The sequence below is a fragment of the Ictidomys tridecemlineatus genome, chromosome 6 (genome assembly GCF_052094955.1).
Source record: "Ictidomys tridecemlineatus isolate mIctTri1 chromosome 6, mIctTri1.hap1, whole genome shotgun sequence".
Classification (NCBI taxonomy): domain Eukaryota; kingdom Metazoa; phylum Chordata; class Mammalia; order Rodentia; family Sciuridae; genus Ictidomys; species Ictidomys tridecemlineatus.
In genome coordinates this window covers 199643431-199667741 of record NC_135482.1, presented here as the reverse complement: position 1 = coordinate 199667741, position 24311 = coordinate 199643431, and the positions used below count along the sequence as shown (strand labels likewise).

The 24311-nt window shown below is 47.2% G+C and overlaps 3 protein-coding genes across 10 annotated transcripts in view; 2 read left to right on the top strand and 1 right to left on the bottom strand.

Moving 5' to 3' along the window:
- The window catches only part of Slc9d1 (solute carrier family 9 member D1), a 40011-nt gene extending 36368 nt beyond the window's left edge, over nucleotides 1-3643 (bottom strand). For 2 of the 4 annotated variants that reach the window (XM_021729369.3, XM_013360645.4), the window contains exon 1: nucleotides 3136-3643. The gene's annotated coding sequence lies outside the window, so the exon portion shown is untranslated. Of the gene's footprint in view, nucleotides 1-1181; nucleotides 1425-3135 lie in introns of all 4 variants that reach the window. The other 2 variants (XM_040281751.2, XM_021729382.3) reach the window with 2 other exon arrangements.
- Nucleotides 3621-24311, top strand: Dcun1d2 (defective in cullin neddylation 1 domain containing 2). 5 transcript variants are annotated; one of them, XR_005732255.2, is made up of 7 exons: nucleotides 3621-3744; nucleotides 7922-8138; nucleotides 10922-11090; nucleotides 16473-16603; nucleotides 20257-20403; nucleotides 21778-21860; nucleotides 23224-23279. XR_005732255.2 is itself a non-coding variant. In XM_078016371.1 (6 exons), the coding sequence occupies exons 1-5, from the start codon at nucleotides 3742-3744 to the stop codon at nucleotides 23295-23297; spliced, it is 594 nt and encodes a 197-aa protein (XP_077872497.1). In that variant the 5' UTR covers nucleotides 3621-3741; the 3' UTR covers nucleotides 23298-23320; nucleotides 24290-24311. The 5 variants fall into 5 exon arrangements, 4 of the variants coding, with proteins under 4 accessions (XP_077872497.1, XP_040137690.2, XP_077872498.1 ...); XM_078016371.1 differs by lacking the exons at nucleotides 20257-20403; nucleotides 21778-21860 and adding an exon at nucleotides 24290-24311 and having other exon boundaries at nucleotides 23224-23320; XM_040281756.2 differs by lacking the exons at nucleotides 20257-20403; nucleotides 21778-21860; nucleotides 23224-23279 and adding an exon at nucleotides 19132-20147.
- Nucleotides 23312-24311, top strand: part of Adprhl1 (ADP-ribosylhydrolase like 1) — a 22165-nt gene continuing 21165 nt past the window's right edge. Inside the window, exon 1 of the mRNA XM_078015960.1 lies at nucleotides 23312-23320. Coding sequence (XP_077872086.1) covers nucleotides 23312-23320 — 9 coding nt within the window. The remainder of the gene's footprint in view (nucleotides 23321-24311) is intronic.

Sequence of the window (24311 nt, the reverse complement as noted above, 5' to 3'; positions counted from 1 at the left end):
AGCCACATCCCCAGCCCTAGTTTGTATTTTACTTAGAGACAGGGTCTCACAGATGCTGAGGCTGGCTTTGAACTCACAATTCTCCTGTCTCAGCCTCCCAAGCTACTGGGATTACAGGCCTGTGCCACTGTGCCCTGCATTTATACATTCTTAATGCACATCACTCATTTTCAAAAGCTCATATCATTTTACTTTCAAGCCTGTCTACAAAATCCTATGGACTACTAAATTATACCACGTTTCCTCTTGAGCAAACTTTAAATATTTTTACTTCCAGTATTGTTATTTAGTTGTTAACAAGACATTTGGATTCTTGTAATAGTGAACTACCGATATGTTCAACAACATGAACAGATCTTGAGGCTGAGTAAAGGGAACCTCCAAAGACCACATACTACACAATTCCCTTTACATAAGTGCCTCACAGTGGCACAGGACGCAGGACAGATGAGTGGCTCTCAGGGTGAGGGAGGGGGAGAGGTGTCTGCGGCTAAAAGGGACTAGGATCCTCCAGGGAAGGAAATGCTGGAAGGAGCCAGCACAGCCCCTCACCTGCACTCACTGGGACACACACAGGGCAAGGGAGTCCGCCAGTGGGTAGGCATGGGGTCCATCTGTGAACCGGCCGCCGAGTCTACAGTGACCAGGCCAACAGTCCGCCAGTGGGCAGGCCAAGCACAGGGATGGCTGCAGCTCTACAGTGCAGCCTACCAGTGACACTAAGAGTCTACCAGTGACACTTTTTATTTACAAGAGAAAAATCAACACTTTGAGCCAAGCACAGTGGCAAATGCCCATCATCTCAGAGACTCCAGAGGCTGAGGTTTAAGTCCAGCCACAGCTACTCAGTGAGATCTTAAGCAGCTCAGCAACACTCTGTCTAAAAATAAAGGACCAGTAAGTAGCTCAATGGTAGGGCACACCGGGTTCGATACCCAGAGCAAGGGCCCTCAGGTACGGGGGCAGCACATAGCACCACCTGCTAGAGAGCACAGGGGACAAGCATCAGGGCAGTCCTTTCAGGGAACCTCCATGCTCTGTGTCTGCAGGAGTTTTGAGAAGCTGGTGCTCTCCTTGGCCTATCAGATAACTTGCTGCCCTCTCTTCCTTGGGACCTGTGCCACCCATTTGCTCAGTGTGCACCAAGCCACACTGTGGGAAATAAAGTCGACTTAGCCTACCTAGAGTGTTTATGAAGTAGCACCACCAGGTGGGTCTGTCAGGTAGATGACTCAACCGAGATGGTCCCCAACAGGCCAACTTCTCTCCTGAGTGTGCAAAGCTGGGGGACAGCTGTGGGGACAGCCAGCTCCTGGTGGCTACCTTGGTCCATTCAGCTGAAGCTAGGGCCCTAGTGAGTGGCAGTGCATGATCACCCCAATGGAGGGCAGCTCCCTGTGGGTCTCGGCAGGGAATTCCTGAGCCTGTGGGAGAATGTGTAGGGAGCTGAGTACATGTCTAACAGAGAGTCATCTAGCTTCTCCTGCAAGAGAAAAAACAGAAGGTGCCCCTGATTTCTTCACATTACTGCCACATGTGAAGTTCAGCACAGGCAGCATTTGTGTGGGCCAAGAGGAAGAGAGCCACGAGCAGGCAAGTCCACCTCAGGGGAGTGAGTGACCTGAAGTCTCTTTATGGAGCCTTTTTGTTAAAGACCAATTTTAAACTTTAAAGTACATTTTCTAAAAATGGAGCACTTATGATCCTACAAATAAACTGACAGTTGCCAAAAATGAAATAAATGATTTATAAATACATTATTCATTTCAAATTAGTAAAAGAATTAGAGAACAAGGAGGAGGAAGGAAAGGCAAAGAAGGTAATTACTGAGGCTATTAAAAAGCTTTAAACTATAAAACCTCTAGAAAAAGCAAATATTTCATTAGTTAATCCCATCATGAGATTCTACTGTTTGAAAAAAAAAAACAGACAATATGCAAGACCAATAAGTTCTGATTCTAAGAATGATGAGGAAAATGTGCAGAGGCTGAGCAGGAAAACAGGGATGTGCCGTGCAACCTTGGGTGTCCCTCAGGGTGTTTAAATAGCTACTGTTTGCTCAGGTGGTACCAGGTGAGACTGTCAAAGAACAGAGAGAAGCAGGGCCATACAAGGAGCTGCAGGCCAGCTGCCCGGGTTTGCTCCTCCTTCAGTGCCAAGAAAGCCAACAAGGAAGGAAAAAGGAGACTCGTGAATTAGTGCCCTCTCAGTAGCAAACATCCCTCCAGCAGCAAGAAACCTGCACTAGGTGGCCAGGAGGTGAACTGGCTGGTAAAGACCAAGTCACAAAGTCTACCCAGTCCCCCTTCTCCTTCTGAAGGGTTGCAAGAGGCTGTAAAGGAGCAAAAAGAGGTGGGACAGTGAGGCGGGCAGATATGCTAGACCTTCTGTCACTTTGGACTTATTTAATTGGTCACTCCCAAACAATTCACAGCTAGGTTATGAACTAAGGCCTCCCAGGAGATGTGCAAACCATCCTGGTTATTTTGTCTACTCTGACACCTTCCAGGCTCTGTAAGCTTAAGTGAAAGCCTTGTGGAACACGGTATGCTGGCCCTGATCAGCAAACCTGGGTCTGCTGCCAGGTGTATCTGTCTTTAAAAAGACGGTAAAGGACGACTGCTAATTGGCCTTAACACGGGGCAAGACAGACCAGTAAGCTCCAGGGAGCAGGACAGGTCACCTCTTAGTGCCCATTAGGCGAGGGGAGCCCCCAGGAAGGAATCCTCTGGGAAGGGGAGCACCCACCAAGGAGAGACCCAGCGGTATTGTTCCAGAGGGAAACCTGCCCCACCCGAGGTAGCTCTCAGAGAAGAAAGCCCCACAAGCCTGCACCCGCCCAGGAGGAAGAATACCCCGGAGAAGAAGCCTATCTGGGAAGATTCCCCTGAGCCCCAGAGAAGATGCGACCCCTGGGGAAGAGCCCCTGTGGGAACGCCCACTCCGGGGGGCCCTGGTGAAGGAGGATCCCCAAGGACGCCCCCACCAGGGAGCCCCACGCCGGGAAGGGGCGTCTCCTGGGCGGGAGCCCCTCGCCGGGAAGGGGCGTCTCCTGGGCGGGAGCCCCTCGCCGGGAAGGAGGCCCCTGGGGCTCGCCGCTGGACGGACGGGGCCCAGCGCACCCACGGCCCTCACCGGGACGAGGTAGCCGCGCCCTGGACGTGCAGTCCAAGCATCAATGTCCTCTATCCGGAGCTCCGCGGCGCCACGAGCAAAGCTCTGGACGCGGGCTTCCCCGCATCCCTTCTCTTGGCCGCCTGGGGAAAGACGGGACGCGGATCAGACGCGGAACCGGAGACGAGACCGGGAGGCGAAGGACCGCCACCGCCCTCTCCCCGCGCGGGCAACTCCTCCAGGGCCAAAGAGCGAGGCGCGGCCTCTTTAAGAGGGCGGGGCGTGGGCGGTCCGGCCGGCCCCTGCGCGGCGCCGGGCACTCCGGGAGCTGGAGTTCCGCGGTGCACTCGGTCTCCCTCCTCCTCCTCCCAGTGGACTCGAGGCCTGAGAGCCGCAGGTCGGTGGTGGCCTCCGAAGGAGGAGCGGCAGAACCGCTTGCACTGAGCGGGCGACGCCGTGCAAGCCGGAAGCTGGGAGGAGGGAGAACGCCCCAGGTGCCGCCCGACGGCGTGCGCCTGCGCAGAGAGCCGGCGGTCGGCCAGGCGGGATGCGCCTGCGCAGAGGGCGGGCGGGAGCGGGACAGCACGCGCCTGCGCCGAGGGCCGGTGGGCTGCGGCGCCGGCGAGCATGGTAGGTGTCGGGCGTCGAGCTCGTCGCCCGGGCGGAGACCGGCCGGGGCCGAGCGATGGCAGCGGGCCCACAGGGTCCCGAGAGGACGCCGCTGGCCCCGTAGCGCGGGGGACGAAGCCGGCGTTGGGCCCGGGTCGCCGAGAAGGCAGGCGGCGGTGGGACCGCGCGGTGGCGGGCGGCTACCCTGAGAAGGGAGGTGCCCCTGGGCCTGTCTGCAGGGAGGTCTGCGATGCGTGTGTTTCGCCTCCGTGGTGTCCGGGGCCGGGCTCCCCACAGGGTCGCTCGGAAAGCGTTGAGGGCTTAGCAGGTTAGAGGTTCTGTTTGGTGTTTCTTTCCCCTGGACTGTCCCGATTTTTACGTCAAGAATTGTGTACTTTTAGCAGAATAAACTAAAAAGACTTAGGAAACTCCCTTCCCCCTGCTGTGCTTTCCATGACCTGGTGAGCCTCGCTGAAAGTCGTCAGCACTTGTGCCTGGGTCTTCGTCCTGCCCGTTTGCGGACCTTGGTTAACCTCGCATTGATTTGCATGTGTCTAAATGGAGGCAGCGCTTCGTTTATGAACCTCACTTTCCCTTTTCTACCCGTGGAACCTGGATCTCCTAGTTACTTTTGGACATGAAGTGCATGCAATCCTTCGATGTAACTGTTGATCATTGTTTCAATTGCTGCTACTTTATAGAGAAACCGGTGTGGGAAACATCAAATCTTGCAGTTTTGTTGACATACCCCTGGCTATTCCTTCATGGCTGCTGCTGCTCATGCCAAACTAGCACCTTGGTACCCGTTGAAGTCCAAAGTTGGGTTGTCCCGCATAGAAGGGGCAGTGTTTCTGTCTTCACTTCTGCCTAAGTTACTTCTGTGATTAACCTGGAAAGTTTCAAAACCATGTGGAATGGCCTAGATATTATTCACCTGCATCTGCAAAGCATGTTCTCTTCAGTGAATGTAGCACTGTTGTCACGCCGGGGAGGGCTCCACTAGTGATCCTCAGGAGTCTAGCTCAGAGTCAGACATCATCCCCTCTTCCAGATGGCTGTGTTTTCTTTCAGGGATGGGGGATTGAACTCAGGGGCACTCGACCACTGAGCCACATCCCCAGCCTATTTTGTGTTTTATTTAGAGACAGGGTCTCACTGAGTTGCTTCACGCCTCACTTTTGCTGAGGCTGGCTTTGAACTCAAGATCCTCTTGTCTCAGCCTCGGGAGCCGCTGGGATTACAGGTGTGCACCACCAGGCCTGACCCATGTTTTCTTGATGTGCAGCCATCAGTGTGTAATGCTGGTCAAATTACACAGCCACCTGGGGTGTGCCACTCTGCTCATTGGTCTTGGAAGCCTAGCTGTTATGTTGACATTTTTTTGAGGTAGAATTCACATGACATAAAATTAGCTATTTTGAGGTGTGCAGGTCAGTGTTTAGAACATTCAGTGTTCTGCCACCACCACCTCTATGAAGTCTCAGAACATTTTCATCACTCCCAGGGAAACCCTGTTCATGAGCAAGCGTTGCCAACTCCTCCCTGCCAACCCCTGGCACCCTCTAATCTGCCTTCTGTTTCTATAGATTTGCCTATTCTGAACATTTCCTGTAAATGGAATCATGTGACACGTAGCCTTTTGGGTCTGACTTTTGCTCAGCATGTTCCTTTTGAGGTTCACCCATTCTGTGGCATATGCCATTACTTTGTTCCTTTATGGCTAAATAACATTCCGTTATATGGATGGACTGAATTTTGTTTTATGACCAGGATGGTGTTGGTTGGCTCTTCCATAATAAAGCAGCTATGGCTGTTGCTCAGGAGGGACTTTTTCTGATTGCATGTGTGTCTTGTCTTAGTTTTTGAAGCAACTCTTGGCCGTGTCTGTCCATCCTTGACCATCTTCAAAAAAGATGCTGACTTTATCACTTGTCAGCTGGCTCTCATGACATGTGAGCTCTTCCCTGATTTAACTAGATTGATCTTACTAGAGAATATAACCTTGAATTCTTTGTCTGTTCTTTTCAAGAACTGTTTTGGGAAATAACGTATAGTATATGTATATACGTCCCATGTGTCACTCTAGAATTTAGATCGCGTTCAGCAGTCACAAACTAGCTGCCTGTTTTTATAAGTGAAATGTCAAGGCCAGCAGCCATACCCACTTGTGTATAAACCATTCCCACTGTCTGCTTCCACCTGCAGTGGCAGAACCACAAGAGATTCATATGGCCACAGCCCTGTATTTTTAAGAATGATTGGGGACCCAAAGAGCTTTTGTTTATGTGGTTAATGGACATTGATGTTCACTGCATCAGGAATTAAAATAAGTTTTTAAATATGTGAGGATTAATAATTGCAAGCACATTACTTTTTTACATTTCATTTTTGCAGATTTTTAAAAATTTCTTAGTTGTGGATGAACACAATATCTGTATTTTATTTATTTTTATGTGGTGCTAAAGATTAAACCCAGTGCGTCACACATGCTAGGCAAGTGCTCTACCACTGAGCTACAACCACAGCCCCAGCAGATAATTTTAATATCTGGTATCAAAGGAAAGAAGTTCTTGAATCTTTTTCATTTAGCCTATTGTGGTATCACGGCTCAGGCAGCCTGGAGGCCTCTCCTGCACACTCTCAAGATGAGCATGAGGTTGTCTAGTGACAGCTTTGAATTCTTGGGAAATAGTTTTGACATTGTGAGATCCAGGAAAGGTCTTGGGCCCAAAACCTGTGAAGCAGCTGTGTGTTTCTGGCTGCACTGACTCCTGCTGAGTTATGCTGGTGTTCTGCTACCAGCATGCTTGGGTTGCCTTTGAAACCTCTGTAGCTTCCTCTGGTGCTTATTCTTGGCATGATGGTGAGGAATCAGGCCAAGCCACTTCCCTCAGGTTCGAGACCAGGATCAGTGAAACCACTAGGATCAGTAAGAACCCACTGTGGGTTCCTACGTTGATTAAAAAGACGTTATCCTAACTGACCTATTCTCTGCTGTGGCACCTGCGTGCGGGAGCCTGCTTCCTCCGTACTCAGCTTGTGGTACGCAGGGTCTCCCGCCAGTCACAGCCTGGCTCTTCTCATGCCTCCGTTTTTTCATCTCCATCTGTCATCCGCTTACATCTTCCTGTAGGTCGCAATTTATTCTGTTTCTATAAATTCTCATCTTTATTTGAACGAGATTGAATATAATCCTTGTAAGTAAAGTTTTTCCCCTTGTATTGGGTAAAGCATTTGTATAATAAAAAGAATCAGCCCCTGGGGCTGGGATTGTGGCTCAGCGGTAGAGCACTCGCCTAGCACAGGCGGGACCTGGGTTCAATCCTCAGCACCACATAAAAGTGAGAAGAAGAAAAAAAGTGCATTGTGTTGTGTCCATCTACACCAAAAAATAAAAAATATTAAAAAACAAAAAGAAGAATCAGCCCCTAGTAGATGACGGTGATTGCTTTAATTTGCCCAAGTTAGCAGTTGCTCTGCACTGGTGTTGCTCTCACCAGGTGACATTAGAGCAGTGAGACCTTCACCCTGTGTCTGCTGTTTCATCATGGACTATAGATAGCGCAGTTCCCTTGCAGCTTGCTGGTTTTGCCTACCCTCCTGCCCTGCCCTGTTTCTGTCTCACACGTACAGACATGTTGTGACCAGTGTCATCACTTTCATTTCGTCACAACAAACTTTTTATGCTGCTGATGTGATAATTATTTTATGTGTGCATGTTTTCATTACTGTAGTTGTTTTTAAACTGGAAAGCTCAATGTTTCAAACTGCTGGCCCCTCCTGTTCAGTAGCACTTGGGCTCAATAGAAGCAAAGCCCCTGCAGAGGACCCTGCCCTGAAGTCAGGTCCTACCTCGTCTTCAGAGGGCTAGACTTGCCGAGAGCTCGTGCTGAGATTTTCAAGCGGGGGACTGTTCTGCTTGTGTAAGAGGAACCAGGTAGTGATCAAATGTATTTTCTGTAAAAGGCTGATTCTCACAATTTGTTGAGGACTGGACTTGGCATATCTGTTGCTCTATAGATGCTGTCGTTCCAGTTTTCAGAAGACTGTGGAGTCTTTTTAACTGATGAACAAGGCTCTGGTGACCTGTAACTCTGAAGTGAAGTTGAGTCCAGTTAAAAAGCAGGCATTAGAAGTAGAGGCTACACAAACCCTAGAGAGGCTTCATTGGCTCTCCTGCTTCTTTTGCATCCCAAAGCATAAGCTTAAGTCGACTCAGAAGGACAAGGTCCGCCAGTTTATGGCGTGTACTCAGGCTGGTGAGAGAACTGCCATCTACTGCCTAACGCAAAGTGAGTGGAAGCTAGACGAGGCCACAGCCAGCTTCTTCCAAACCCCAGACGTGTTCCACAGGGAGTCCATGCGGGACGCTGTGGACCAGAGGAAGCTGGAGCAGCTGTATGGCAGGTACAAAGGTAAGGGATGACGTGGCAGCAGAGCCAGACCAGAGGCCATCCCTAGCAAGCAGAGGGAGCACTGTTCCTGGGACCTCGGGTGCCAAGGACCACAGAGCTCCAAGCTGCTGCTCCTCCTCACATTGAGCTCCAGAACCCCTTTCTCAGTAAAGGGGAAAGAGGGGCATTGGAAAGCTGGCCTGGTGTGACCTGCAGCCACAGCGTGTTCTCTGCAGGGGGTGTGACCCTAGTGGTCGTGGGAAGCATCCCGGCTCAGTGTCCTGGCCTGGAGTCTGCCTGTGACCACACCTGATAGCACAGGGGTCTTTGCCACCATTTATCTAGATTGGAACATCTGTGGCAGAGCACTACTGAAGAGTGAGGTGTGACCGTCCTCTCCCCCCTGGGGGCGCCCTCGTGCCACGCTGTCGCTTGTGGGGGCGCTCTCTCTCAGTGAGACAGCTCCATGTGGACATGGGGCATGACTTACTTTAATTGAAGAGTCTAGCATGTGGCTTTGTTTATCAAAGTGCAGACATGCCATGGAAGTGAATGTGCGGGCGTGAGAGCGTGAACAGACCCACACCCCTGTTGGTCGGGAGATTTCGTATCAAATAAGGCAGAAACAATTCACTTGACGGACTGCTTTTTTTTCTAGTAGTTTTTGAAGGTTAAGTCTTTTTTTAAAAAAAAAAAAAAAAGACTTTCAGTTAAGCAAGTGTTCGCCCAATAGAAAAATTTTCTTGGTTTTTACTTTCTTATTTGTTATTTTCAAAGATACTGTCTCTTTGCTCCCCCTCTGTTGGGCAAATGGATTGAAAATTGTATTCTTTAAAAAAAAAAACTGTTCAGAAACCTACTATATGGTTAAAAATGAAAAACACTAGATTTGTAATTATCATAGTTCTCAAAAAGTAAAACTGTTTAGTGTTTAGTTTTTTTAGCTAATTCTGTAAGTCATATCCTTTGCACAATTTTATAATTATTCAAATAGAGCTGTCTTTGAAAAAACACTTCAGTGAAATTGATTTATTAAGCTTCATCCCTTCATCATTACTTGATTCTATTCATGCAGGCTAGTCTTCTAAGTTACATCCTTTTGGGTTCTAAATATATAATTCAAATACAGTTACATCCTTTTGAGTTCTAAATATATAATTCAAAGACTGTGTACTAATATAACATCTAATGTATACAAATGAAGGAGAACCTCATGAAGTTGACCAGGATGGCTAGTTTGATAAGAGTGGGATTTTCTTTGATCTGCAGAGGTGTAATGTCAGGAGATAGAATAGAAATAGAGAATACAGAACGTTTGTCACACTCCCAAAGCTGAGGTTGGTTTCTCTGTATGAGAAGATACAGTTAGAAGGGTTTATGTTAATTTTTCTTTAGAAACAACATATTTAAAAAATGTGATATCTAGTACTTAAATGATCAGAGTTAAATTACATATGAAGGAGAAGAAAAGTTCAACACATCTGAGGTTTATTTGAACAAAGAAGCTCTAGATTTTTTATTTGTATCTCTGTACCAATAGAATCCACACACAGTTATGATGATATATGATAACATACATGATCCTTCTGAAATTAAAGGGCTCAGTATAGTGAGGTCTTGCTGGGCTCTTTCAGTGTACTTTACTGTTTTGATTTTCTCATAGACAGATGCTAAATTTCTTAATTTTATTTCTAAAGCAGAAGTAGGGGGCCCTGAATTTCCATGCTGTTAAGTGTAGATGCAAAAGCCAAATTTTTTTTATTTGATTTTTTTTAATACTGAGGATTCAGGGACTGGGGTTGTGGCTCAGCAGTAGAGTACTCGCCCAGCACGTGTAAGGCACTGACTGGGTTCCATCCTCAGCACCACATTAAAAAATAAATAAAATAAAGGTATAGTGTCCAACTACAACTAAAAAAAATTAAAATTTAAAAAAAAATACTGAGGATTTAACCCAGAGTACTTTACCACTGAGCTACATCCCCAGCCCTTTTTATTTTTTATTTCGTGACAGGTTTGGCTAAGTTGCTGAGGCTGGTCTCAAACTTGCAATCCTCCTGCCTCAGCTCCCAAGGTACTACAGGTGTGTGCCACAGTATCTCCAAATCTAAATGATTTTGGAAAGTAATTGTTTAGTAGCATTAGAATTAGCAAATGAAATGACTTAAAGAGAAAAAAAATTGATCAATCATTCTTTTTTACTTTGGTGGAGTTGTGATAAAAATTCCAAGCATTCAAAACCCTTTATCACTGCAATATTTTTTGTAGCAGTTTGTCTTCAAGGAAACTAAAATTCTGTAAACTTGAATTTTTATCTTACTTTAGGGAAATTGAATTGCTTTGCAGTGCAAGAGATGAAACAGAGCCTTGTGCACACTAGACAGCTTCTCTACCTTGGGTCTACATCCCAGTCTTTTTTTCCTTCCTTCTTCTTTTTTTGTGGTGGTGGTGCTCCCGCTCAAACCAGGGCTTTCTGCACGTTAGGCCAGCACTCTACTCCTGAGCAACCACTCCTTAAACTTACTCCTGAATGATAAAACCCAGAAATCAAACGAGGATGCAGCTCAGCAGCACAGAGCTTGCCTTGTATATCCGAGGTACTGGATTCAATCCCATAGCACTGTTAGAAGCAAGCAAATCTAGATTTTAAAGATAGGACTGATTTTTGGGTAAGTCGTTACTTGTTGCCCACTGTTTCTTTCATAGGTAGTAGAAAGCTAGTCCATTGGTGTGTGTCTGAGGTTTACTTGCCGGAGTTATGTAACCAGGTGGTGTGACCCTAACCCCATTGACTTTAACTACAGACCCGCAAGATGGAGACAGAATCGGGATTGATGGGATTCAGCAATTCTGTGACGATCTGAGGCTGGACCCCACCAGCATCAGCGTTCTGGTCATAGCATGGAAGTTCAGGGCTGCCACTCAGTGCGAATTCAGCAGGAAGGAGTTCATGGACGGCATGACCGAGCTGGGGTAGGTAAACCATTCTTAGTTTAAGCTTCTATAGAAGGGAACATACTTTCCACATTAGTAATTTTCAACTTATAAATTATAATTTTAGGCTGGGCACAGTGGCACATGCCTATAACCCCAGCAACTTGGGAGGCTGAGGCAAGAGGACTGTAAGTTCAAAGCCAGCCTCACCAACTCAGCAAGGCCCTAAGCAACTTAAAATAAAAATAAAAAGGACTGGAAATGTGGCTCAGTGGTTAAGCGCCCCTGGGTTGAATCCCCTGGTGGGGTGGGGGGACTTCTAATTATATATCTGTGCATTTTCTTTACATATTCTATAAATATCTTATACAACTACACAAGCCTTTTGAATTCCAGTTTCAAGTTTTATTTATTATTTTTATTCACATTACCCCTTTAATAACTCATTTTCTTTTTTATTCCCTTCCAAATTTAAATTGACAGTCAATAGTAGAGTTTTTTCCCAACCAAACTATTTTACACTATTATATGTTATATAATGTATTACACTTATTATATTAAATACATAATTCTTATTTATAAAAGTCTTACTTTGCTTTTTGCTTGTTATATTTCTCAAATAAAAGTCCTTGCCGGTGTTTCCACCAAACTGACGCTTTGCGTTGATATGGCCGTCTGTTTGGCCAGTGAACTCCACAAGCCTTTCCTCCTAATGATGCTCACCCCGTTCTTGGTGATTGTGCAAAACCAACAAAGAGCTCCCTCTGACAGTGGTTCTGCAGCTGGTTTCTTTGTACTCCTGGCCCTTTGGAACTCTGGGGGAGCCATCCCCGTTTTCCGGTACAATGCTGAATAAAGAGACACTGAATCAAATGTGTTCTTAGAGAAGTCAGGAAGGTGCTGAGGCACTGGCCTCATGCAAGTTAACTGCTACTGGTACAAAGACACTAGTAAACATTCAAAAGGGCGTTAGGCACAAGGCTGAATGGTAGCATTTCCCAGCACAGACAAGGCCCTGAGTTCTGTCCGCAGCACTGCAAAAGAAGAAAATAAACGCATGGGAGAAGATATTGACTACTAATTACGCACAAATAGTAGGAGAGTACATACATATAATTTCTAAATAACAAAATTATTTAAAACAGAAAAATTTTTAGAAATTCCGTTGAATCAACTGACACATGTTGTTAGTTATAGATACAACTAAAACGCAGGGCATGGTCCAGTAGGGAAGGTCAGCAGTCGATGTGTCATGCAGACATTGAAACTGTGTCACCGTTGATGTTAAAGTAAAGCAGCTCTGAAGACGAAGAAGGACATTTCATAATGATGAAAGGTTCATTTCACTAGGGAAGCAAAAGTCTTCCTGTTTTTCTGGACTTGCTCAATAAAGCAAAAATAAACAACTACAAAGAGGAAGATACAAGGTGAGGAATTCCCACACACATCCTAGTAACTGATGAATTGAACCAGTGAAAAATCAGTAAAGAAACAAAAGACTGGACAACACAGCGTCCTAGGGAGCATGTTTAGAGCAGTGCCTGTGATGCTGATGAGTGCGCCCTACGTTTTTCAGGAAATAGAGCATTCATAAAAATCCAGCATGAGCATAAAGTTAAGACAAATTGTAGAGGATTAAGATGATACAGAGGCACGTGTTCTCACTGTAGGCAGCTAAACTAGGGTTACTAAGAAGATGACTGGGTTGAAATATGTGCAAATATTGCACACTTCTAATAACCCTTGGTTTGAAAAACAAGTTACAGTAGAAATTAGAAAATAATTGATGAAGAAAATATTGCTACAAAAGCTTATAGGCCAGGCATGCTGGTGCACACCTGCAATCCCAGTGGCTCAGGAGGCTGAGACAGGAAGATCTTGAGTTCAAAGCCAGCCTCAGCAAAAGTGAGGTGCTAAGCAACTCAGAGAGACCCTGTCACTAAATAAAATACAAATAGGGCTGGGGGTGTGGCTCAGTGGTCGAGTGCCCCTAAGTTCAATCCCTGGTACCCCACCCCACCCCCCAAAAAAAAAAAAAAACGCTTGTGGGATTCAGCTTCTTAAATGTATGTTTGAGAAAGAAGAATGGCTGACAATCATTATGCAAAAATGTCCATGTTAGGTAGTAGAAAAAGAAGACTAGGGTGCGACTCAGTGGTAGAGCTTGCCTGGCACACTCAAGGCCCTGGGTTCCACCTCCAGGGTCAACGAAAGTAGAAGAGCAGGAAGTTAAACTCAAAAGGATGTAGAAGAAAGCATTAATTTTAAAAATAAGCAGAAGTAGAAAACATAATTTAAAAGTTGAGAAGGCTGGTATGTAGCTCAGTGATAGTGCACTTGCCTAGCATTAGCAAAGCCCTGGGTTCTATCCCCAGTACCAAAAAAAAAGAAAAGAGTAAAAAAAAAAAAAAAAGAAGTTGTGGGTATAAAAGGTGTGTAAAACCAGAAGCATGTTATTTGAAAAAACTTTTTAGAAACTTTAAATAACAATGACCAATACAAAATGAAAAGGGGCACCACTGTGGATCCTATAGACATCAAGAAATAGATTTATTATGAACAATTTCATACCAATAAATTTAATAGTATATGCAAAATAGATTCTTTTTAAAAGTACAATGTGGAGCTGGGGTTGTGGCTCAGTGGTAGAGCGCTTGCCCAGCATGTGTGAGGCACTCAGCACTGCATATAAGTAAAATAATAAAGAACAATGTGATCAGTTTCTTCCAGACAGAATAATGGAAGCAGTCTCTGATTTGTTTTGAGGCCAACACAACCTGAAAAACAAAAACTAAGACAGAAGTTCTGATAACAGGGAATTATAGCCAGGTTCATGCACAAGACCCAGGAGGTTTATAAGAGGAACATAAGATACAGAAATCCTAAATCCAGCCCTGAGACAAATCCGCAGCCAAAAAGGTAGGGTGATGCATCATGGCAAGGCTTGCTGTCCCCCAGGAGTGGGAGACTTGTGACATAGCCATTAGCAGCAGAAGGAAAGAAAAGGTGACCTCAGGGCATAAGATGTCCTGTGGAGCGGAACATCCACTCGTGATTGGACTGAATTTGACCAAAAGAAACAGATGAATGCATCAGTAAATCTTAGGACAGACAGTGTACTTACTGCATCATAAGCCGCTGCTCCCCTGAGACAGGGACAGACACAGGATAAATGTAAAGATGGGGCCTGGGACTGCGGCTCAGTGGTGGAGTGCCTGCCTGGCACATGTGAGGCACTGGGTTCAATCCTCAGCACCACATAAAAATAAAGGTACATGTCCACCTACAGCTTAAAAATATATATATTAAAAAAGAAATCTAAGGATGTGTGAGACCAAATACTACAAAACAAGTGAATTTTTAAAATGTATGTTATTTTCAGTATCATCAAAAAACCACGAAATACTGCCAGGCATTGGTGGTACACCCCTGTCCTGGGAGAATTGGTTGGTTTGAGGAAAAAAGTTAAATCTTGAGTAAGTATTATATCTATTATATGAAAGTGGGTTTTAAGATTGTAGATCTCAGAGCTAAAGGCAAATGCAGAAAGTTCTAGGAAATGAAGAAGATCATCTGGGCTGAGCACGTAACCCCGTGGTAGAGCTCCTGCTCTAGAGTGAGGCCCAGTTCAGTTAGTGCCCAGCACAAGTCACAGTTGTGACTAGGAAGTTGTAAAACATGTCACCCTACCAAAGGGGAAAAAGTCACTATACAGGAAAAGACTGATAGAGTATCCACACTAAAAATAAGAATCTGGGACCAGGCACAGTGGACAAGCTGTAACCCCAGCGACTTGGGAAACTTGAGTCAGGAGGATCACAAGTTCAAGCCACTTAGTGAGACCTTGTGTCAAAATAAAAAGTAAAGGGCTGGGATGTGGCTCAGTGGTAAAGCACTGTTTGAGTTCAATCCCCAGTACCAAAAATATGTACACACACACACACACACACACACACGTGTTTTGTGTATCTTGTAGTGTGAGCCATAGGAAGAGCAAGCAGGCAGCAGGCATTCTGGGAGAGTTCTTTTAAAACAGCCGACAAACACCTGTGTCTCAGCAATTCCTACAAATAGTGAAGAATCGCTGGTGGAATAAGCAGTTTGAATCAGTGCTTCACCAGAGGGTCCCACGTGGCCAGTGAAAGCACAGGAAGCCGGTCTTGTTCCTGGGGAGGTCCAGGCAAGGCCTCAGTGAGATAGAACCCAACAGGTGGCCTGGTAGAGAAAGGCACAGGTGCAGGGTGGGAGTGGACCCAGTTCTGGTGTCATTCCGACCTCGGGAGAGGTGCGCAGCCCCTGTGGGCATGTGCCAACCCGAGCACACCTGTGCTGGAACTCTTGGCACAACTGAAAGGGAAGCAGCTGCGGGCTCAGCACCAGCACTGCGGGACCGAGTTCTGTATGGCAAGAGGAAATCAGCAGTGGCCCACACACTGCCAGAACAGGCCTCCCAGGCCCCTGTGCAGCGTGTGCTGCTCAAGTTGTGGAAGTGGTGGAGGGAGACCGAGGGCCAGGGCATCCTGCTGCAGGTGGTGATGGTGCTCCAAGGCTCTCTCCAGTTTCTTCCACTCTGCTGCACGCGGGAGTAAGGGGTACGTGAAGTGGAGCACCATTCTGTTCCTTGTGCAGCTGATATAAGAGTCTTTTAATTTTTTTATTTACTTATTTTTTAATATATTTTAGTTATAGTACCTTTACTTCACCTATTTATTTTTATGTGTTGCTGAGGATCGAGCCCACGGTCTTTCTTGCACATGCGAGGTGAGCACTCTACCGCTGAGCCACAACCCCAGACCAAGAGTCTGTTATTTTTACTGAGGTTTTTACCCCCCTCTTTTGAGGTACTGGAATCCAAACTCAGGGCCTCATATTTGCTTGCAAGTACTTATGAGATGCATCCTAGCCCAGATCAGTTAATATTTTTAAAGATACTTTACTTTTTGGAGGAAAATTCAACACAACATGGTATGTTTAATTCTGGAATAGTTTTTAGAGTACCTAGCTATTTGAAGGGCACCTGCTGCACTCAATATTGAAGGAAGGAATGAGGCTTATTCATGGTGGCTGCTGAGAGGCAGCAGTAGCTCAGCTGGCAGGGTGGCCCATCTCGTGTTCCTGTGGTCAGAGGTGTAGGGATAGACTGCTTCGCTCCAGTGTGGCTGAGAGGCCAGGTACCTCACCACGGAGTCCTCAGTGGGTGCCCTTGGTATGTGCAGAGTTGTGTACCATCACCACAGTACAGCCCACCGCACTTGAGTTCTCGGGGAGAGAAGCCGTGCACCCAGCCCCACCCACAGTAGTCATAGAACTGGGCCTTGGCCACCCCAGTCAAGAGGGAAGCTGGGGCTAGCTCCTGTGGGGTGGGAGAGGGGAACACTAATAGGTCTTCTGCCGCAGGTGACAAGCCATCTCTCGTCACAGGTGTGACAGCACCGAGAAGCTCAGAACCCTTCTGCCCAGCCTAGAGCAAGAGCTGCAGGACTCCGTGAAGTTCAAGGACTTCTACCAGTTTACCTTCACCTTTGCTAAGAACCCTGGGCAAAAGGGCCTAGGTGAGTAGGAGCCCTGGGTGGCGCCCCGTGAGCGCCTGGTCGCGTGGGAGGACTGGCTGTGTCAGTGGGTCTCCGTGCAGCCAGCCACGCTGCTACCATCCTGTTCTGGTTCTCTCACCTTGTTCATCACGCACCTGAAAACCTCAACCAGCAGTGTCTCCATCTTATCTTCTCTGTTTAACTATCTAAATTCTGAGGTATCGACTGAGTTACAGGTATTCCATGTCCTCTCCTTGAGAATGGCCAGGGGAGGCTAACTGGGCAGTTCTGGGGAGCTGAGCTGACCTGCTCGGAGCCAGTTCTGTGCATGGAAGTGCACCTCATTCCTCCTTTGACAGTCGTGTGGCTGCTTGTGTTTTGTAGGCAGTGCATCCAGGATGTTTTCAACTCAAATTTTCAATTTGAGCTGGGCGTAGTAGCACACACCTGAAATCCCAGCAGTTTGGGAGGCTTAGGCAGGAGGATCACAAGTTCAAAGCCAGCCTCAGCAACCATGTCTCAAAAATAAATAAAAAGGGCTGAAGGTGTGGCCCAGTGTTAAGCACTCCAGGTTCAATCCTAATACCAGAACAAACCAAGAAAAAAATTTTTTTAGTTTGAGAATTTGATTTATTTGTTTTGTTTTGCACCTAAGCATAGTTATTTCTGCCTTACCTCTTTCTAAAAATCTATCTATGCTGATAGATTGGTTGCCTCATGCATGTAATAGATCTTGTTTAGTTAATTTCAAATCTCACATGTTTGTTGGTGGAATTATATGTGGTCTTTTAGAAAGTGTAGTTTGAGGAAAAACTCCTGTAAATAAAAGCAGTATCATAAGATGTCTAAAATTACATAAGAAACTGGAAAGTGGCTTAACACTCCCAGAGGTAGAAAAGTGCCACCAACATTTGGTTTCCATCCTGATTTCCTGCAAGCCTGTGCAGGGAGGACGCTGGCAGTCCTGCCTGTTTCCCTGCTGCGCCGTCTCCTGAAACCCAGCTGCAGACCCAGAGGCAGCTCTTCTGGACCTGTGGCCAGGATGGCCTTCCTCTTCTGCTGTGTTTCCCAGTGTTGGCGGCCTGCTTTTAATGTTGGGGTGCTGGGTCTTGAGTGTCCTGTCTGGGCTCTTTTCTTCCAGATGTATTGCAGATGTCACCTGTGGGTTTGGGTTCCTGCTGGTACCTCCTCACATCTAGATGTATTGCAGATGTCACCTGTGGGTTTGGTTTGGCTGTCTGGCTGCTGCTGCTGTTTCTGTGAGGGTTCAGAGAAGTCTAAGAGCACAGTTGAGTGGTATGAAATGCATACACAGGGTTGGGCAGCCATTCCAGGTCTGCCTTCAAAATCCTTGATCTTCCCATGATTTTTTCTCAAACAGAGCGTTTAGATAAAGCTTTGCTTTGAGCAGTTTATTTCTTAGAGATTTGTCCACTTCGATTTTCAAAATGACCATTAGTTTATCAGCCAGCACACAGCCCATGGTCCCAGCACCTTGGGAGGCTTAGCAGGAGGATCACAAGTTCAAGGCCAGCCTCAGCAAGTTAGCAAGGCCCTGTCTCAAAAATAAAAAAGGCTGGGGTTACAGCTCCATGGTAGAACACCTCTGAGTTCAGTTCCCAGTACCCAAAAAAAAAAAAGATGCAAGCAGCAGTCTGATCCAAGTGTTTAAACAACATCTGTTCTTTAGCATTAAATGGTTGTCAGGGAAGAACACCTTGAATTTTTAATGAATGATCAAAAAGTATTTTTCTGTTTTCTTCAGAATCTTCAGTATAATATTAGGATAATTAAACTTGTTAGCAATAAATAATTTACGTTTTGAATTCCAGGAGATTGCATCTATTTGGTGTTGAAGTGAAAAGTACCGACAGGGTTAGCACTCCATTTGCCTTCCATGTGTAGGGATTGTGCTTTGAGGGTGTCTGTCTTTTGGCACCAGGTTAACCTCAGATGTAGAGCAGTAGAAGAACTTTCTTCTAGGCCCTGCAGGGTCCCCTGCCACAGCCTCAGCACTGGGAGCTTCCAGGGGCAGAGTCTCACTCTTGCTGCAGATCCACTCCTCGGCCTGTACCTCTGCAGACCAGACCACCTGGGAACTTCGTGGCTTCTGGTGATCATCATTTTTTGCAGCACCTGATCTTTAGGATCAGGGGTTCAGGCAGGACTTGGCAGGGCCACCCTTCTGTTCCCCCAGGTCAACAGAGCTCGGGGTCATCTCAGCTGGTGGCTGGGCTGCTGGAAGCACCCAGGAACCCTGCTAGATCTGGCTTTCTTTCCAGGAGTCTCCCTAGCCCTGTTACAGCTCAGGGGCTGCAGGAGGGAGGGGCTGCACAGGCACATGATCTCCATGCAACACTGCCACCTTCCATAAGGTGGTAAGTCGCAGCCTAAAGCAATTCCCTAAGTTGGGGAATTCAAGCCAGGGATATAGCTCAGTGGTAGAGTGCTTGCCTGGTGTGCATAAGGCCCTGGGTTTAGTCCTAATGCTGCAACAATAAAAAAAAAATTTAAGTTAAAAAATGTATTTTTTCCTCTGAATGTTTCAGCGATGTTCAGCTTAGGGCAAGGAATGCCCTGAAGCAGTGTGAGATCTGAGCCTCTGTTCAGCCTGGCAAGCCACAGAAGAGACCCACCAATGAGATAAGACAAATTCATAGTTCCTTTACTAGAACAAAGGACTGTCCTTTTATTTCCTTAGACTAAACATGATCAGTTTGCCTTTTCCAAAGTGCATTGTTGTACATTTGCCTTCTAAAGAGTCACACAACCTAAAGAGACAGGCACACATTTCCCACACCTCCTAGCAGAGGTATGGGCAGCAGCGGACAGTGGCATCCAGAGAGCTTTGTCCAGCTCTCCCCTCAAGTCTCCCCTCATAGTGTACATCGCTATGTTTCCCATGCTGGGCTCCAACTCCTGGGGTCCAGTGACCATCCTACCAAACTCTGGGGCTGTAGGCACCCACCCGTACATCTCACTGCTGTGTTGTTCCCGTGTGTGATTACTGAACCCCTGTACTTAGTTGGTGGTCAGCCTATGGTGAGTAGAGTGGTTAGACTCACTGCTGTGGTGCCAGGGACCTAACCCAGTCCTCCAGCATGCCAGGGGATTGAGCTACAATGGAGCTACAGCCTCGGTGTGGCTCTAAAACCTCAGGGTTTCACATTGGCTAGAGCTAGAATCAGTTGGCTTTGAGAATCTTGCTTTTGGGGGAAGGTATCATGATAATAAACTAATTTTTATGTCTGGCCCAAGATCCTTTTTGGACAGTGGGTCATCTTCATTATGTAGCCTGCGACTGAGCATTGCAAGCTGAATTCTGCGGTAACATCAGGAGATGAGACGTCTTAGAGGTTTTGGGGGAAAACTGCTGCCATGGAGATCTAGCACCAGAGCACCTCCCACCCCAGCGCAGCCTCGCTTCTACCACTCTGACTTTGGTTGTTTTCTTTTGAAAATAGCCAAGTCCATTGGTATAGTGTGGCATTTTTACACAAATAGTATTAGATATTGAAAATACGTACATTTACTTTTTAGTCATGTGATTTGCACACATCCAAAACAGATACTTCATATGGAAGGACCAAAATGAGCCCAGGAATAACGAGATGATCTATATATATATACACACACACACATATGCCATAAAACTCTGTCTTCTTCCTCCCCAGGTTCAGCTCCATTTCCCAATGGGAGAGCTTGTCATCATTAAGATGAGTCGAATGTAGACCTCACTTAGGGCCTTCCTAAGTGGTGAGGATGTAGGCTTATGAGCAGGACGAGATGACCATCTTAGCGTTGCCCTGCGGGTCCCCTAGGTAAGGCTCAGACAGCTCCTTCACGTGCCCGGCACTCGGAACTTTGTCTGTCTGTCTTTCTGTTGAGGCTCGTTGCTGGAGACCTGAGCACACAGGCTTAAGACACTCTGCTGGTGCTAGTTGCAGCTGGGTGTTCGCCTCCGCCTGGTGTTACTGCTCAGCCCTGGAGAGCTCAGGTCACAGAGTTCCAGCTTGATGGCTTCTGTCAAGTGGAACTAAGCCAGACCTAGAAAAAAATCTTTTGAAAAGTATTTAGTTTTGCATTTAAACTAATTTTTAGCTTAATATATCAGTCTTCTTTCACATGACCTGACACACACGTGAGCAGCAATAGAAGTTATTTCCATGTAACTCGTCCTTGTATTGCTTACCAGAGGGAAGCTGTATTCCGATGAAAGGTGGTCCATTTTAAGAAATAAACTTCTTCACCCCTTACATACTTACTATGGCAAGCATATAAGAAGTGATTTTTTTAAATTTTTTTTTAGTTGTAGATGGACACAATACCTTTATGTTATTTATTTTCATGTGGTGCTGAGGATCAAATTCATTGCCTCATACATGCAAGACAAGTGCTCTGCCACTGAGCCACAATCCTAACCCATAAGAAATGATTTAAAATTCCCATTCAACAGAGAATCCACGAGTACAGGAAAACTGTAGCTTGGAGATGCTGTGTGCTGCATACCTGAAGCACAGCCTTCATTTCTTCAGCTGTATCTAAAGTGGCACCCCTAGCGTTCATAGAAGGCGAGAATCGACCTCCGCCTTTCCAGGAGAGCTTTGGCTTTGACTGACAAGCAGCCAGAGTCTTACTCATCCTTCTCCCCACATGTGCTGATCACCTTGACCAAGAGTGCGGGATCAGCATGGCTGGAGTGCCTGGCTAATGTGCTTGCAGCCAGTGATCCCAAGCATTAAGTCTACCTTGTTTGGCAGCAAGAGGGGGCAGGCTGGTGGAGACTGGGGTCCCTTCTTTCTGGATAAGATGTTTCCAGCTGTTTCAAAAAATAAATGATATTTGTTAATAGTTACCAGATCAAGTCAGGACTATCGAAGGACTGGTGTCTATGAAGTGGAAGTCTCCCAAACTGACTCATTAGGGAACAGATTACTTGCATTTCCAAATATCAGTACGATTCCTTTTTTCAAGAAATTTCCTCAGATTCAGATAATTAAAATATAAAACTTCCTCAGATTCAGAAAATTAATATATCATTTTCAGGAACATTTGTATTCCTGAATTGAGTGAGATTAGGCCTCATGTGACTCTTGGATAAAATTGCCAAATTTTAACAATCAAGTGAGTATCATTTCTTATGCAGTAGAAAAAGAGATAGGAATTTATTAACTACTATTTCTCTTTTTTGCCAGATTTAGAAATGGCTGTTGCATATTGGAAATTAGTGTTATCGGGAAGGTTTAAATTTTTAGATCTTTGGAACACATTTCTGCTGGTAAGTGCTGGGTTTCCTGCTGGGTGTGCCAGTCTACGGGGAGGCCATCAGCTTTGAGGCTGAGTGTGATGATAATCACCTGACACCTTCCACCTGGAGGTCCTAGGTGGACAGGTCCTGCTCGGAGGGGCTCTGGTGTCAGGAGAGGTGCTGCTCCACCCTCCCGAGGCCAGGAGAGACCCCACAAGATGGGTTCTAGAAGAGTGAGGTGCACCTCTGCAGACCTGGATCTGCCATCTCCTCCAAGGACCCCATGCCAAAAAAAACTCCCGTTAATCCTGAGAAACTTCAAATCCTTGAGGAAAGGCCTGGGCCAAACTCACTGCCGGTTGGCAGGGGCTCCAGAGCTGTGTACCAGGTCCCAGTGTCCAGAGGTTGCAGCCACCGTGTGTCTGTTCTGGGGAGGTTTTAAAATATGTTCTGCAGTGCTCAGGAGGGCAAGGAGCCTTATTGGGCCTGTTAGGAGCAAGCGAGGTCAGGCACTGTGTCCCGCTGTGCAGCCATGGGGAATTAGATAGTGTGCCCACCACCCCCACACCCCAGCCCCCGACCTTGCCACAGAGCCACAAAGTGAGAGTCAACACAGCAGAGCCAGCACAGGGCGGCCGAGAGCCGCAGGGCAGCGGAGAGCCTCAGGACAGCAGAGCCAGCGCAGCCGAGAGCCGCAGGGTCGCTGAGAGCCGCAGGGCTGGATGCTGCCCCGCTGGATGGAGAAGGACAAGCAGTAGGGAACTGCCGTAGTTGAGTCAGGGTTCGTGGCATCTGCTCAGCTCCTGAGCTGCTCGTGGCCGTGGGCATGTGTGTGGCAGAACGACAGTGCCACCCTCAAGAGACTGAGCACCTCTGAAGAAGGCAGAAGAAATAGTTGGCGAGAGAGGCAGGGCGGTCCTGCTGCGGGCCCAGGTGTCACGTTTGCCCTCAGGGCTTTGGTGTTTCTGAAATACGACTGACATACTTTCAGAGTCAGCCCGTCCCTGCATGAGCTAGCAAATTCAGAGAAAAATAGACACGTAAAGATCAATAGGAATATGATTTGCTTGTTGTCCCACAGTGTCTCTGAGTTGGTGGGGAAAGAGGTCAGGAGATGAAAATGCTGCCCTTCAGTTTGACCGCACAGGAATTTATGATTTTAGTATTTAAAACATTTGCTTCTGCTTTGGGCCAGTCTATACTGGAACACTGGCTCCGGGGGGACTCTCTGTGCTTAAGCAAGGTACCACTGCTGCTTCTCCTTGGGACACACATGGCTGTGCTTTTTGCCTGTCAGATAATCTTTCATGGATGGAGGACCCTTGGCCACTAAGATACCTGAGGGTTGAGCTCTGGACCTTAATCTGCTGGGGTTTTCCCTCTTGTGTATTAGGAACATCACAAAAGATCGATTCCACGGGACACTTGGAACCTTCTGCTAGATTTTGGAAACATGATTGCAGATGATATGTCTAACTACGATGAAGAAGGTACTAGACACTGTAGGACTTCAGAGGGAAGGGCAGCACTGCCCAGACAGGCAGCCCTTCCACGGCTGAGGGCAGAGAGTGCCCCTTCCTGTTGGTCTCTGAGGGTCCCACAGAGTGCTTGCTGTTGCCGCTGACAGGGAGATCTCTGGTGGCCTATGTGGCTGTGGGCATTAGATGCCCCATGCCTAGGCCTATTCTGGGGGTCTAGGTTCCTCCTGGGCCTAAGCATGCCACTGGGGGGGGGGGCAGTCCCAGCAGAGGCCTCCCCTCCAGGACCTGCCTCTGGGCTCACTGGACTGGCCAGGACTGCTCTGGGACCCTCTTCCTGGAGCCCTGGGGCCTTTCCCTGCTCGTGGCAGTGCTGTCTGTGGCACAGCTCCTCTGTCCTGAGCACGAGCCGGTGTCTGGCTCACGTAGGTCCGAGCAGTGACTCAAGTGGGAGATCAAGTGCTGCAGCCTGCACAAGCTCAGCTCTGGGAGGTCACCGTCTATGCAGATGGCCGACGGCTCGGACAGCACTTGATGCAGGGGCTGTAGGGACTGGGGGGACACCCTGGGCTGGGTGGGGCGGGGCCTTTGTGAGGAACCTGGCTGGGAAGCCAGCAGGGAGGCAGTGCCACTGCTGGGCAGAGTGCCCCCGACTGCAGAGAACAGCTGCTCCTTCCTGCAGAGCACAGATGGCTCCGTCTTTCTGTCCCAAATCAGCTGGTCCCAGCTGTCTGGAGGCCAACCAAGGAAGCACCCAGTCAGTGAGCAGTGTACTGCCCACAGGCCATGTCACACCATGGCTCACTGACCCTGGCCTGCTGGCAAAAGAATTAGGTGGTTTCAGCCAATTATTTGGTGAAACGTGAGCTTTGTGAACTGCAAATCATTTGGGTTCTTGAAATAGGATTTTGGAAAAAGTGCTTTGAGTGTAGCAGTGGCGCTAATGGTGACTTCTAAAGACTTGTGTCTGCTTCTCTCCAGGAGCATGGCCTGTCCTCATCGA

Excerpts from the sequence above, each read along its gene's own strand:
- Dcun1d2 (XM_078016371.1), top strand. Across the intron at positions 8,139-10,921 it reads GCTGTATGGCAGGTACAAAG|ACCCGCAAGATGGAGACAGA; the intron begins GTAAGGGATGAC and ends CTTTAACTACAG. Across the intron at positions 11,091-16,472 it reads GACGGCATGACCGAGCTGGG|GTGTGACAGCACCGAGAAGC; the intron begins GTAGGTAAACCA and ends CTCTCGTCACAG.